Source organism: Triplophysa dalaica, chromosome 16, assembly GCF_015846415.1.
Source record: "Triplophysa dalaica isolate WHDGS20190420 chromosome 16, ASM1584641v1, whole genome shotgun sequence".
In the NCBI taxonomy this organism is placed as follows: Eukaryota; Metazoa; Chordata; class Actinopteri; order Cypriniformes; family Nemacheilidae; genus Triplophysa; species Triplophysa dalaica.
Window position 1 is genome coordinate 22,340,885 of NC_079557.1, and position 14,328 is coordinate 22,355,212.

The window sequence follows — 14,328 nt, forward strand, 5'->3', positions numbered from 1 at the left end:
TTCAATGTGTACAAACACAAGTAATATTTCTTCGAATAAGAGTTTCATGGAGTAAGCCATATCACTTCTGTTTAGTTCTCAGCTCGATAACTAAAATCAATTGTGACTGGAGGAGTAATTGAATGACACAACTCGTGACTTTGAGAAAACAGTTAGTGTAGGATAGCTCAGTGTCGAGGGATTAGAGCGGAGATGAGCAGTACCACGAGGCCACGGGTACCAGAAGATTACAGACGGCAGCCAGCGAGAGTCCATGATGATGTGCCAGAAGAAGAGCTTTTTGTCAGACTCTGTGCAAATCAGCCTGTCTCGGGATTGGAGCTGTAGAGTGATAAGTGCACCTCCAGGAAGATTCATATTGCCTTTGCCTGGTGCTTACTGCTCCACTAGATACATTATAAATCATTTACAGAGTCATTTTGGAATGCAATATCCGCCACTAAACTCCGGCTTTTCTCTGTTATTATTCCAAGGCCTCCGAGGGACGGAGGTCTGAGGGTCTTAAGATTTAGAAATTGAAAATTGATCAGTAGCTGAGCTGGGAAGAGTTTCTCTCCACCGGGGAGCACCTCCTCACCATTAGCATTTACAGCGTTAGCACAGGCGCACGCTAGGCATTTACAAATATCATCCGTCCACAGACGGGACACTGGAGCTAAAATATTTGATTCTGTTCTCCTCCCGTTAATTTTGTCTTGATGGAAGACTCCTATGTGCATCACATCACGTTTGATCCGGTGAGCCACACCCAGACATACACGCCTCCATTTCTAAATTCATTTACCTTAAAAAGCACTATGACAAGTATGTTAAATGTAGCGTAAGAGCATAGTGATATTGTTGTGGATTTGATTCTCTGGGTACTGATAATGGTGTAGCTTTAAGTCATGTTGGAATAAAAGATAAAGCATGGGACCTTTAATCAATGTTTGATGTTGCAAAGCATTTTTCGTCCATTTGTTCTGCTGTCCTAACCGTGCTCGACTCTACGGTTCATGGCATTTCATTTTACAATGTTATTTTCCATGTGTTGTCCGTGAGCCAACCATCTTACGGGTGTGTTATTCCTTCCTGGGTCACGACCCAGCAGTTGCGAACCACTAATTGAAAGTACTGTGAAGCGTATTGCAGAAGAGTGTGGGTCTTCCAACGTGTGTATAAATCAAAATTCAGCAAGAGAGCTTTTATTTGCATATAGTTTGTGGTTTACTGTGGCGGTGGATGCATTAAGGACACTGTCATATTAATGAACGCTGTTTTATGCGCATACAGAAAAGCCCTGTAAAAATCAATAGAAAGTGACTTTCTTGTGCTGTTTTTCTCTTGTAGGAGAGAGCATCTGACCAGACTAGAGGACAGTGAATGAGGATTTGTCCAGAGGAAAGCAGAAGAGCTTGTTTGTGTGTTTTCTTCAATGAATGGCGTGTTCGAGGGCTTGAAGGCACGTGCTGGAGGAGTTTCTCACTGTACGTTGAGGTCTAGCGGCAGCGGGCATTTGAACGGACCATGTGGTTAGCCGCGCACACAAACCGGCTCCTCGCACACCAGCGGGACTTCTGCTGTGGCAGTGTTTCTCTGTGGATATGGCTCCTTTGCTGTTGCGTGACACTCGTCCGAGGACAGGGCTACTACCCCACCGTAAACACGCAGTACGGGAAGTTACGGGGCGTGCGGGTTCCGCTGCCCAGCGAGATCCTGGGACCGGTGGACCAATATCTGGGTGTGCCGTACGCCGCCCCTCCTGTGGGGGAGAAACGCTTTCTGCCCCCCGAGCCGCCCTCCTCTTGGTCGGGGATCAAGAACGCCACTCACTTCGCCCCAGTCTGTCCGCAAAACATCCACAACGCCGTGCCGGAGATCATGATGCCCATCTGGTTCACCTTTAACTTGGATATAGTCGCCACATATATACAAGATCAAAACGAGGATTGTTTGTACCTTAACATCTACGTTCCAACGGAGGATGGTGAGTGGGTCGGGTATAAAGGAAAATTTTGGTCACTTCTTGTGTTGTGTTTGAAGCATGAGTCTGGCGCATGCTGTGTCTGTGTACGTCATTTCCATTTCCCATCTTGACTTGATCTGCCCATGAAGTCTTTCCATCGACTCTTTCCACTCGTGCCACTGTTATGAGTTCCTCTTTTGTGTTACTCGAGAGAGCAAAGCAAAAAGTAAGAAAGCGAGCCAGAAGAGAGCAAGTAAAATGAGAAAGTAGACTTTCAATATAAAAGCTCAGATTGTAATCTGACATGAAGATTGGATGTAATGATGTTGGTGCACCTCCCTCTCCTCACTGTCTCGACTGTTCTGGGGTATTAGCGATCTGAGATTAGACAGCATGATGAGCCAATCAGCTTTTTATTGAGTTGGTAAACTGCACTGGAACGCAAGAGGCCTGTGGCATCGGTTCTAACCGTGTAAGACCTTTTACTGTCCCTGTTTCTGGTGTTTCTCTCTCTAGGTTTGCTAGGCCGAAGGTGCATCTGTTCTAGAATCTAGTACACCTCTCGCATTATCAATACCAACAGCTGCCTTTCCTACTAAAAAACAGCTAAAACTGGTGAAGCAGGCTGGTTTTAGAGAGGTTTTGGCCACTTTTTAGTTGGTCAGGCTGGTTTTTGGTTTAGCCAGTCTGTGTGAACCATCTTAAACCACCAAAGACCAGCAGGTCTGCAGCCTGGCCTGGCTGGTGTTCAGCTGGTTTAACCTGCTGTGTTCCAGCCTGTTCTGCTAAAAAAGTGTCCCAAACATCCCTAAAACCAGTTTCCCAAAATCAGTTTAAGCAGGTTGTTTTCAGTAGGGTTGTTTTCCCGCCAAGCGATACATCCTATTAGATTCCTACGACCCACAATAATATACGACTACTATGACAGCCTCCTGATGTCATTTCTGTTAGATTTCAGAATGTCAGTGTTTGTGATTAGCATGCTGCTATGCTAACATCATGATCCTCCAATAAGCACAAAAATAAATAGCACATTTGATAAATCACTCATTTATTAACACTTTTGTTTTAATTAGACTTTGTGTATTGTTATAGTGTTTTTTTAACAATAAATAAGTCATTAGTGATAAGTCAATAGATTTATTGAGACTTCTTTTACTGAGCACAAAACATAGTATTGGTACGTTTTTTTTTCTGTAAAGTTCAAAGCAATGGCATGTTAAAATGTTGTCACTGGGTCTTGGAACAGAGTTAATGTGTAATGGACAGCTATGTCATATTTAATTGTGACTATAAAACTGGAATCAAAAGTCATGAAGGACACACTGGTTGCCAGTTACTTCTGCACCATGTGTGTGTGTGTGTGTGTGTACGTGCGTGCGTCTGTGTGTGTGCGTGCGTGTGTTTGTGAATGAGTGTGTGTGTGTATGCGTGTGTTTGTGTGTATCTTTGGCTGGTTTGGTGCACTGTAAATCCCAGTCCTGCTTCTCTCAGATTCAGACAGTGATGCTGAGGTGCAGAGACAGAGTTCAGTCAGCTTGTTTAGCGCTGGTAAAGGGTCTTATAAAGCAGCGTATGTAAACCAGTCTTCTTGCGTTCCAGTGTGCAGCACATCACTTCCACCTTTCTGGAATATTTTCTGCCCAAACAAACCACACCCCAGCTAACGTTCTGGACAGGTTCTCTTTGTTGTCATTGTGGGGAGGGGTGGTGACGATGTTGCATGTTCTCCTCAAATGTTTCTTCCAGAGCCTTTTGTTATTTTGTAGTCTTTTATTCATTTTGCAGTCAAAAGAATATCCAAGGAATGTGCCAGAAAACCCAACAAGAAAATGTGTAGAAAAGGAGGTATGTGAACAAGTCAACATTGAAGTGAAATGCAGAGAAGAGAGCGACTGCTGCGTCCTCTCTTGCTGTGGTGGGAGAACCGCATCATCTACTGAGTCTGTTTGGGATGAGCGATGTTAAAATGATGTGTGTGTGTTTATGATGTGAATTAAACCCTGTCTACACCACACGCCAGTCACGCTACGAAAGACAATAGAATCCATTAAGAAGAAGCCGTTAATGGCTTTTGTCCAGTCTCACTGCTGCTGTAGCGTGTGGTGTATGCAGGGTGTGATCCTTCAGTTTTTGGGGTTTATGAACATGTGCTATTTCATGTAAGACTATACTGTGAAAATGTAGACAACTGCCAGTTCACATGGGTCATTCTCCAGAAACTGTGCCATCATTCTCTTCTAGAAGATCTACTTTCATTGTAAGGATGTTCTGTGTCCATGCTATTACATTCAAAAGGGTTTGGGGTTAAAGGTCAGAGTAATCAGCCATACAACTAGCAAATGTCATCACTTGAGTTCAAATATTGAGCATGACAGGAGCAGCAGAAACAAGATGAAGTTATAAACGCTGTAGACACAAAACCTTCTGAAAAAGGATGCCACTATGTTTTATTTCTTCAGTATAGACCACTTGACCTGAAGCACCTCCAGTTTGACTTTGTATTTAATTATTATTATTATTATTGTAAATCTTACACATATAATTCAATCTTAAAGCTGTTTGTTGAGCTGAGGAAAGGAAGTGTGATTTGGGATGGAATGAGGGTAAGTACACGATTTCTTTAAGAATGACCCATGTGCCTTTATCTGTGGGCAGTTGTGTGACTGATGTATCATACAGAAGGATGTGAGTCACTGATGTCATACAGCTGGATTTGTGTCAAAACATTAATATTATGTGACACGATTCGAGTGATTGACAGTCTTCCTGTAGTCTTCTGTAGCGCTGATTATATTCATGCACATTATACAGAGCAGCTGCCACAGCTCGTCACAGAATGTGTACAGTAATGAACTCTTCAACAACAGCCAGCTGTGAGGTTTTCTCTTTTTAGATAAATAAATGATCCAAGGATGAGAAAATGGCACACAATCATCCAGTAGTCTCAAAGAACCCAACACAATCTTCTGTGCTGTTCAATAGCCTTTCATTCATGTCACAGATGATATTTATAGTTTAGAAGGAATTACACAATCATTCAACAAAAAATGCATTGGTCAATATAATGTTTTTGCCCCATTTTTGAGAAAAATGATGTATTTTTAATAATGTAGACAATGAGGTGTGTGCTAGCATATATACATGGCCTCAAAGCTAATACACCTGAACAAAAAACTGTTCCGATTTATTAGATATTTCATGAACTACTTGAAAATAATGTTATTTTATATTTTCAATGTTTGTGATTATACACTTCAGAAAGCAGCTTTGTCAACACGTCACCTTTCTGCAAAAATAATGATTACCTTGAAAACGCCGACATCGATGCATTCAGTAGCCTGTGTTTATAATAACCACAGATACAGGACTTCACATGGAGTGAAATGTCTTGTAATACGCTTTATCAGCTTGTTAAATCGTGACAAAAGGAATACTGTTCAACTCTACAAACAGGCATTTATGAGCACTTTATTCTGATCAGACATCTGAACTAAACTATCAAAGTGTGCACTACAGTCTCCAGAAATCTCCAACATAGATATTTTTATCAATTATATAAAGCATCTGTAATTTGTTTAGAGAAAAAGGTCAGGATTGTGGATTATCTGAAGTTCTGCACAATCACCGAAAAACTGTAGAAAACAGAATTACAAAGGACTACAAAATAGTACAGGACAGGAAGTAACATAAACGTCCTCAGTACAGAAGCAACACACAGACTGGATCATGACAACAGGATCCTACAGCCTGCGAATCAATTGAAGAAGCTTGATGTATTACATGGCAAAATCACTTTTTCATTAATGTATTAGTGCATGCATACTGCACATTCTTAAAGGTATAGTTCTCCTAAAAATCAAAATCAAACCACATGACGTTCTACACGTTTCAAGACTGTCCAGTGTCTTCGGAACACAAATGAATATGTTTTTGATGACATCCGAGAGCTTCCAGGCCTCCTCATAGACAGTAATTCTCACAAAGTACTAAAGACTTTCTTCAATCGGTCCATCTGATCATACTGGTTCAATTGAGTTTTTATGAAGTGACGATAACAACTTTAATCCAAATATTCTTCTCTTCACTGCGAGTCTCCGACGTGTGTTGACAAGAGCACCATGATGCACGCATGCGTTAAAGTTCTCTCATGAGCGTGCGTCATAGACAGACATTAAAGAGAAGAATGTCTCTTCTGGACCTTCTGAATTACTGTCTACGAGGACACGACGATGTCTTGAAACGTGTAGAACGTCATTTGTTGGTGAGTAAAAAATGACAACATTTTGATTTTTGGGTGAACTATACCTTTAAACGCTGGGTTTACTCAAAACAATCTGTGAATCACTTAGTAAATATCAGAAAAATAAACAGCTGTATTAACTTAATCAAATTATTATTATTTTTAGGGTTGAATAAGATATGAACAGAAGTTGTTGGGTTATAAATGAAACTGTAAACAGTTGCTAACTCTCACGGTCGATCTCATTTTATTCTGTGATGTGTAATAAAAGCCTCACTGTATTTAACTGTTGTAAACATTGTACAACGCCTCAATGGTCTAACAGCACAAAAATAAAAGGGAATGGCCAATCAAATGAAAGAAGAGTGAGCTACTGTTCACAGATCCTGAGCGCAATATTCAGCAAGATGCTTTGAGTGAGAGAAATGTGGCTAAACATTGAATATTTGACAACTGTTTATTAATAGAAATATCATCCACTGATGCAAAACTACAAAACACTAGAACACGAGACAAGAACAGTAACAGAGACGTTAATAGTGTTTAATTATGGATACTAATAAGAATAAATAAATGAAGGAAGGAAATTCACATTTCTAAGAAAACGATTCATTTAAACTCTCTCAGATCGTCACTAAACAGTCTTTGAAAGTGTGTTATAGGTTGTGGTTTGTATATTTAGTGTTAAATGAAGGCTTTATTAATTCTAACAAAGAGCACTCTTCTTTTTGGTCTTTATCACCCAAACTTGAGACCAATGAAATCTTGTTTAAGGTCCAGTGGGTCATTTTGGGGATAATGGATTGACAGAAATGCAATATAATATTCATAGCTATGTGTACAGAGGTGTGTAAACATCTTACTCAAACAGACACATTAGGCAAACAACCTCAATCATTGGAGGACCCCTGCACGCTGAAGAATACCTCTAAACAAGTACACTGTGTGGAAAACAAAGATTGAGAATGCAGGCGTGCAGAAGGCAGCAGTCTCTCGTCTTGTCGTTATGAGACGTGTAAATAAGAGCTTAGCATGAAAAGCAATGTCTTTACACAGCAGCAGATGCAGAAGAACTATGAACAGTGTTCCGGGGACAGAAATCCAGCATGAGTGTGTTGTGGGTTAAATGATGTGTGTAGTGTAAGTGTTGAGGGAACGGCCCATCTGTCTGTATGTGGGTCACAAACATCAGCCTCCTTCATGCATTCTTCACTTATTTTTGCGCATCATTTTAATATGATAATTAAATATGGTGTCTATACTATTGTGTAACATAAAGCGAGAGCAGGCAGATCAACACATTAATTGTGTCTTTGGGGATTTGACCCCCATGACACCTCTTAACATTCTGTGAAGGATATTTTATTGGTTGTTGATATTGTAATGGCAGGCATGTAACGTACGGTAAATTATTTGATCACATTAACAGCAGCTCTTCTTTCTTGTATAACTGTAGTGTCAACTGCACTAATCCAGCTGAACAATTCAACCTTTTATAGGTTATAAAATAACATCACATTAAATTGCTTTTAAACTAGAAAGGTGCTTCTGCATTTTTGAACTGTTGTTTCGTTAGATTTGGGTCGATGGTCGATAAAGATTTTGTAACAATTGAGCACAAACTCAATCTGAAGCACTATTTCTGAAAACTGCAACGTTTCTATGTACTGGTCCGATCTGATAAGTGTTGCATGTGCAGTTGTAATGAACTGTTGATGTCATCCTTATGATTTCATACAACATGAACTCTACACAGCAGTAGAACACACATCAAATAAAAACAAAAACATGGAAAGTATTAGGTTTTTGTTTTACAGTGCAGTCTATTTGATCATCCAAAAAACTATTAGTCTCAACATGCAGCAACAGGAAATCTTATGTAAATGGAGATTCATTTGCATAACAGAATCATCATCAGTAAGGGTTGCCAGGCAACAGTACACTTCTGCTCTGAGAGCCTGTTGATGGTCTTTCCACTCTCACTTGAGCTGCTGCAATCCAATTTGCCTCAGGGATTCACAAAAGAATTTTATCAAGACATTATGTTAGGTGGAAAAGCTGAGCGTTTGGCAGAACAGAGGAAAGAACGCACACACACACACACACGTCTGTTAGGACTGAAGATCATGTAATAGTTCTTTTAAAGAACAGCGTGTTCAAGAACAATTCACATTATTATCATCGGGCAGTTTTGGCAAGAGCTTGTGGAGGATGCCAAAACGGATCGGTAAATAACAAAACCATAATTCCCCATTCGCATGAATATCTTTATTTCACAAAAACGTTTAATTTCCAAATCAAGAAATTGCCTCTTCAGAGGATTTCTTTCGTTTCATCTTACATGCACAGTGGACATGGTGTTTTTCAGATGATCTCTTGAAAGAACACATTTTATTTTCATAATGCATATTTTTGGCGATGAACATGCTTTTTGAGAACGGGGCACGCTCTTTTTGACAGATGACTGGAAGAGAAGGGCTGTTCTCATCTGAAACAGGAAACAAGGAACATGTTTTTAGGTTTTGATGACACATTATACAATCAAATATACAAATATACTGAATCACAACTGCTGCCACTGAATCACATCTGGAAATACACATAAAAATCAATTACAGGACTACATGTAGATGTGCACGAGTCGATAGCTCTTTTTTTACAACAAGTAACTGACGCATGTGATGAGATCATGAACGTTATGGCCAATCAGAGTCATCAGTGCAGTCGAGTTGAAGTGCACAATTATCACAGAGTTTTTGTGGTGGAGTCACTTTTATATTGATTTCAAATGGGTTTGTTGTAAGCGCTTCAGGATGGGGATGTTCTTTACACTTTCTGTAAACCGTTTAAATGTCATGCAGCTTCTTAACATGAACAGGATGTCCTTATTTTGCCAAGTTGGCAAATTAATTCCTTTAATGGAAAGTTAATTTCTTCCGTTAAGTTGTGTTGTGTGCAAGTGAAATGAAACATCTCTGATCTCTTAATGGTGATGATCTCTACATGGGAACTATTATGGCAAGATGAAATGTAAATCTCAGAGGTCCACAGAATGTGCCTGTGAAGTTTAAGCTGAAATACACCACAGATCATGTTTTAGATGAGGAAGAGATGTGGTGTGAGTCTCTTTAAATTAGTGTACAGGCCTGTGTGAGCATGTGCCATCAGTAACAACAAAACTGGAGAAGGACTAAAGGGCATCACGTAAATCGGAGGAGTACATTCCAACACATTGTTTTCTGTGAGTGAACAGATGCAAACCAAATCCTGCCGTGCTGCAGAACAAAAGTCCCATCGCTTAAGATTAAATCATATGATATTTATTCCAAATAGTTCATGTTCATGCTGTCTTGGCCTGACTTTTGTTCAAATCAAGTGTTGTGGTGACCCTCATTTGTAAAGCAGTCGGGTGTAAAGTGAGACTCAAGCCGTTGATAAATGAAATGAATGGCCTTGAGACTCTGATGTTTCTCATGTGTTAAACAGCATTGCAGTAATGTTTATGTTCTGCAAAAGGGATATAAACCATGCTAGACTGTGATCGACTCATCCCCAACGGTGGGCGGGGCTTACAGCTGATCACCAGCAGTGGGCGGGGTTTACAGCTGATCACCAGCGGTGGGCGGGGCTTACAGCTCATTTTCCGACACTGTTTCTGAGTGGTATTTTCATTACAGACTGGTCATTACACACATCTGTGTTCAAACACCATGTGAAAGCGCATTTTTTGTAAAATGTCCCCTTTAATGTCAAGAGATGGTTATTTGTCCAAGGTCAGACCAAAGATGATGTGTTTTATTCATCTTATGGACTATTTGAGTAATGTTAATGTAAGAACCAGAGGATCTCCTGCTCGCTCGATGGCTACCGGTTATAATGCAGTCTTTTATTTATGCAGCACTTGCTGTCAATGTCTGGATGTCCTTCACCTCAGGACTATATTGACCTTAACATGTAAGAACTATCACCAGACATTCTTCCATTCCTCTCACGGCACACACACACACATTTCTCATTACTGGAATGCAAAAAAGAAGCATATTATCTAAATAGTATTTATATATTATGATATTTATTGTTGAGTTTATGCTGATTTATGAACTCGCAGGTATATGATCTGCACTCCTGACTCAGAGCATTATTGCTTTACAATAAGAGTTGATCAAGCAAAAGTCTGTAATTGTCACTGTGAACGCCAATATTATTCTTATCATCATTGTGGTGGATAAAATGAACGAGATTCACCCGATGCTGAATATTGAGAATGAAAAGATGAAATATCAGTCCTCTAAAAGATGGACTGAGAGAGAGAAAGAGATCTCAGACAGACAGTAAAGTGAATATCATCTTGGATTGTTAGCAGTCAACGTTTGGCCAATAAGTCCCTCGCCACAGCGTGACCTTTCCGTTATGTAAATCTGAGCTCAATCCATTGTCACTTTGACCCTCTTCTCGGGCTCGTCAGAATGGGATGCACTTTACATTCAGTAGCTCTTTACGCTGACGCATAGGTCACACAGACTGCATTGAGCTCACAGCGCTGGAGAGATGGGCTGGCGTTCTCTCAGGTTAATATCAGTAATAATACAGTATAAACGCCTGTAGCACCCAACAGAACCAGCCTTTCATAAGAAACGCTTCAACCCAGAGATTTTCATGATGTTCAAATTCATTAACTGTTCGTATTCATTTGTCTGTTGATGTAAATAAACATAATTCACCAGTAAATGAGTCTGCTACAGGCTGTAGGTTAACTGCTTTTGCACACTGATGCTACAGACGTTTCAGGTTTTGTAGCACACGCCAAACAGTTGCAGCACAAATATAAAACGTGAGTTGTCATCACATATACAGTATAGGCAGGTTACTGTTAAAAAAAGATGTATAAATTAGGGCCATATCATTAAATAGATGGTTTCTGTATGCATTTCTAAGTACTGTGTTTTCAATTTGATACAATTTTAATATAATATAATACAAGTATTAGAAATGGCTTTCCTGTAGCTCAGTGGTTAGAGGTCGGGGGTTGGATCCCAGGGATTGCATTGTGAAGACATTAGAAGAAAGAAGATCCGAGCGGAAGCATCACTTGACCCAGAGCCCCGCAACACAAAGCACTGTTAGAAAACTCCGCATGTCTGTACACTTCCAGCTTATTTCCATGAAAGGTGTACTGTACATCTAATACTTTACATATTCACCATGAGCACTTTTAATATCCCACTAGATTTAGTCAAGTTTATTGATTAAATAAATAAGGTATGAAGAAAGAAAGATATAATGTCTGATAACAAGACTTGGCACAGGTCCAGTTGTTATGTGCACAGATTCAGCTGATGACATCAGTGATAGACTGTAGAAGTCCTGTATAAACATCATTAACAGCATTGTTACATCTGTATCTGAGGATTCATCAGGAAAACATAACTTGTTTGAATTGATTGTTAATTGTGTCTGTTAAAAAGAAGAAGCATCAGAGAAAAGGTCTGTTTAAAACATTAAACATTCTCTCTGTCATCAATGCATTTGTCTAAACGTATATTAAGGCTCTTTAAACAGTATGTAATGGATTTTTATTTTACAATGCTATGACTGTAAATAGGGTTTGTGATATTATGAACAGACTTAATAAGAGGCCTGGAAAGAATATCTCATTTATTCCACGTGTGTATTGTTACATACATTAAAGCAACAGACTCGTATAAGGTTTTGTTCTAAGTGAAGCACACGATGTAAGCATCAGTACTGTCTGTACATGACCTCATGTGAGAGATCGCTTCAGGTTCATATAACATAAAGATTGTGCCGTATCTTGTTGTAGTGTTTTGAATTGTCCTCTGCTTCTTTGTATTTTCTTCTGCTTTATTAACAGGAACCCATTCCAAAAAACAGGGCGAGGATTTATCAGAGAATGACGGGGATGAAGATGAAGGTATTTCTGTGGTGATGAAACCATTGCATGTCTCTTTTTTCAGAATGTGTTTTCTCCTCTTGTATTCAGGCCTTATGTTCTGTCTATAAACACTCATTTGTGTTTGTGTGTGTGTGTGTGTGTGTGTGTGCGTGTTCAGTACATGAGTACTGAATGGTACTGAGAGAGTGAATGGTGTTTGGAGAGTCGTGAAGGTTTTCTTTTGTTTTCTGATCTGCGGTGTGTTATGTAAGGCTACAGATTGTCAAAGATTTTCTTGAGCTATTCAAGAACACCTTCATTCCTCTTGATGTTATCTGAGCATCATTGTGTGCAGGTCTCATAAACAGAGGCGTTTAGTGTTCTATTAGATGTCAAACTCTTGTACATGCACATGTCCATCATTCACAGGGTCTTAACAACTTGAATTGAATATTTACTTCACATAATCTAAGGATTCTTCTCTGAAAGTAAAGTCAGAGCGTTGAGATATGTTCTAAGAGTTCTTTGAGTTGTCTTTGGCTGTGCTCGCTGGTAAACGGTCAAAGTTGAAGTTGTTTGAACTGGATGTCATGATGCCGAAGAGAAGGCCGTGTGTTGGTCATGGTTGAATCCACCTCAGAGACATCTATAAGAAATGATATAATTCAAAGTGTTGTGTGAATGTAATATCAGCTATACGCTTCAATGTGAGACTTCTACCGTCTGGTTGAGCGACATGAGAGCACAGAAGAGGCAAACATGGGATATCACTGCACACTTTTTAAAACAGGCCATCGGATTTAGATGAGGAGCAAAAGGCTGACAAGTTGTGGTAAGAGGATTAGCAACGGAGAGAGAGAGAGAGAGAGAGAGAGAGAGAGAGATGCTGCCAATCAGAAAGAGCATTGTTCAATTTCAGCATTTATTGTGAGGATATTCTGAGCTCAGGGTGGATATCTGCTGAGATTAGAATTGGCAAAGTATTCTTCCCCAGTTCCTCAGCCGCCCTGTCCACTCCTGTCACTGTTTACTCCCGGTTTACAGTGTACACGCTCTACTCCATCTCTACGCTGTCTCAGGGTATTTTTGCAGTATTCTTCACCCGGTTCAGACGTTGCGACAAAGTGGGTAAACAATTAAAGTGACAATATGAAAGAGAACTTCCAACATTACCCATATCTAATGACTAGGGTTTGAAATTAACTTTTTCACTTAGCAGCCAATTGGTCCACTACATCCTCTCTTTGTCTTTTTTTCTTATCCTTAATTATTTTCATATTATAAAATGCATTAAGTGTGGACAAATCAAATCAAGAGGTCACCATATTTAAGTCCCAGTGAACCGGAAGTTGCACTCATTTTTACCTCGTTATTGCCTAGTGAAATGGAATTTGATGGAAAAATAGAGGGCGTGGCTTTCGTCTTTCTCTGCAATTTGATTGGATGTATAAAAACAGCCGTTGCATTTCAAATGGGACTCTCATCAGGCTGGCAGTTGAAGGGGAGGAGTTATCAGATGCTCCACCCAAGCCGTCTAACAGACATCATTTAAGATGGACGGTCACTACTGGAAGGAAGTGCATTTTCAGACTGTGAATGAAGATTTTAAGGGCACACAAATTTTAAAAAGAGAACTACCCACATTAATAAACTATTTACAATAAACTGTGTAATAGTTCATGAAAAAATCAACTTTATAATTTTTCATTTCACTGGGACTTTAAGCTTACTTCATTGTTTGGGCTACTTTTCTCTTCATCCTTTCAGTCATGCACTGGATCCTGTGGCTTTAGATTGGTCATGGAACAGTGTAGTTGTGCTTCAGATTATTTCAGTGAAGAGTGTGTTCTGTATGTGTGTTTTGAAGCGGTTCAGTCTGGGTATTATTATGCTGTGCATGCGTCCAAAGAGGATGTATGTGCCCGCTCTCCAAATGTGCCGGCTCTCCACTCGGCCCCAGCGGTCCACCGGTATGTCCTTCCAGAGGCTTTTCCGCTTGGTCTAGAGCAAGATGGGTCTGTTGTCTTTATTGAGATGGGTGGAGGTCTCTGCGTGTCCAGCCCAAGGCGTGTTTTTGCATGGGGAGCCAATTATGCTGCATCAATGACCTGACATCCCAGGGACATGGCACTATTGGTGACTGCAGTATAGAAGCAGAAAAGTCAGGAGATTCCAAAAAACCAACAAGAGGTGGACTAAGATCCTGCATTTGGAGAGATTAGCATGGGGCAGACTCTCTGGCTCTGT

General features: G+C 40.0%; 1 protein-coding gene across 3 annotated transcripts in view; it reads left to right on the plus strand.

Annotated features, from left to right (window-relative positions):
• The window catches only part of nlgn3a (neuroligin 3a), a 174,765-nt gene that overhangs the window by 47,423 nt on the left and 113,014 nt on the right, over positions 1–14,328 (plus strand). For 2 of the 3 annotated variants that reach the window (XM_056769110.1, XM_056769109.1), the window contains 3 exons: positions 1,330–1,966; positions 3,734–3,793; positions 12,061–12,120. In XM_056769110.1, coding sequence (XP_056625088.1) covers positions 1,507–1,966; positions 3,734–3,793; positions 12,061–12,120 — 580 coding nt within the window. In that variant the 5' untranslated portion in view covers positions 1,330–1,506. The remainder of the gene's footprint in view (positions 1–1,329; positions 1,967–3,733; positions 3,794–12,060; positions 12,121–14,328) is intronic. The other variant, XM_056769111.1, reaches the window with a different exon arrangement.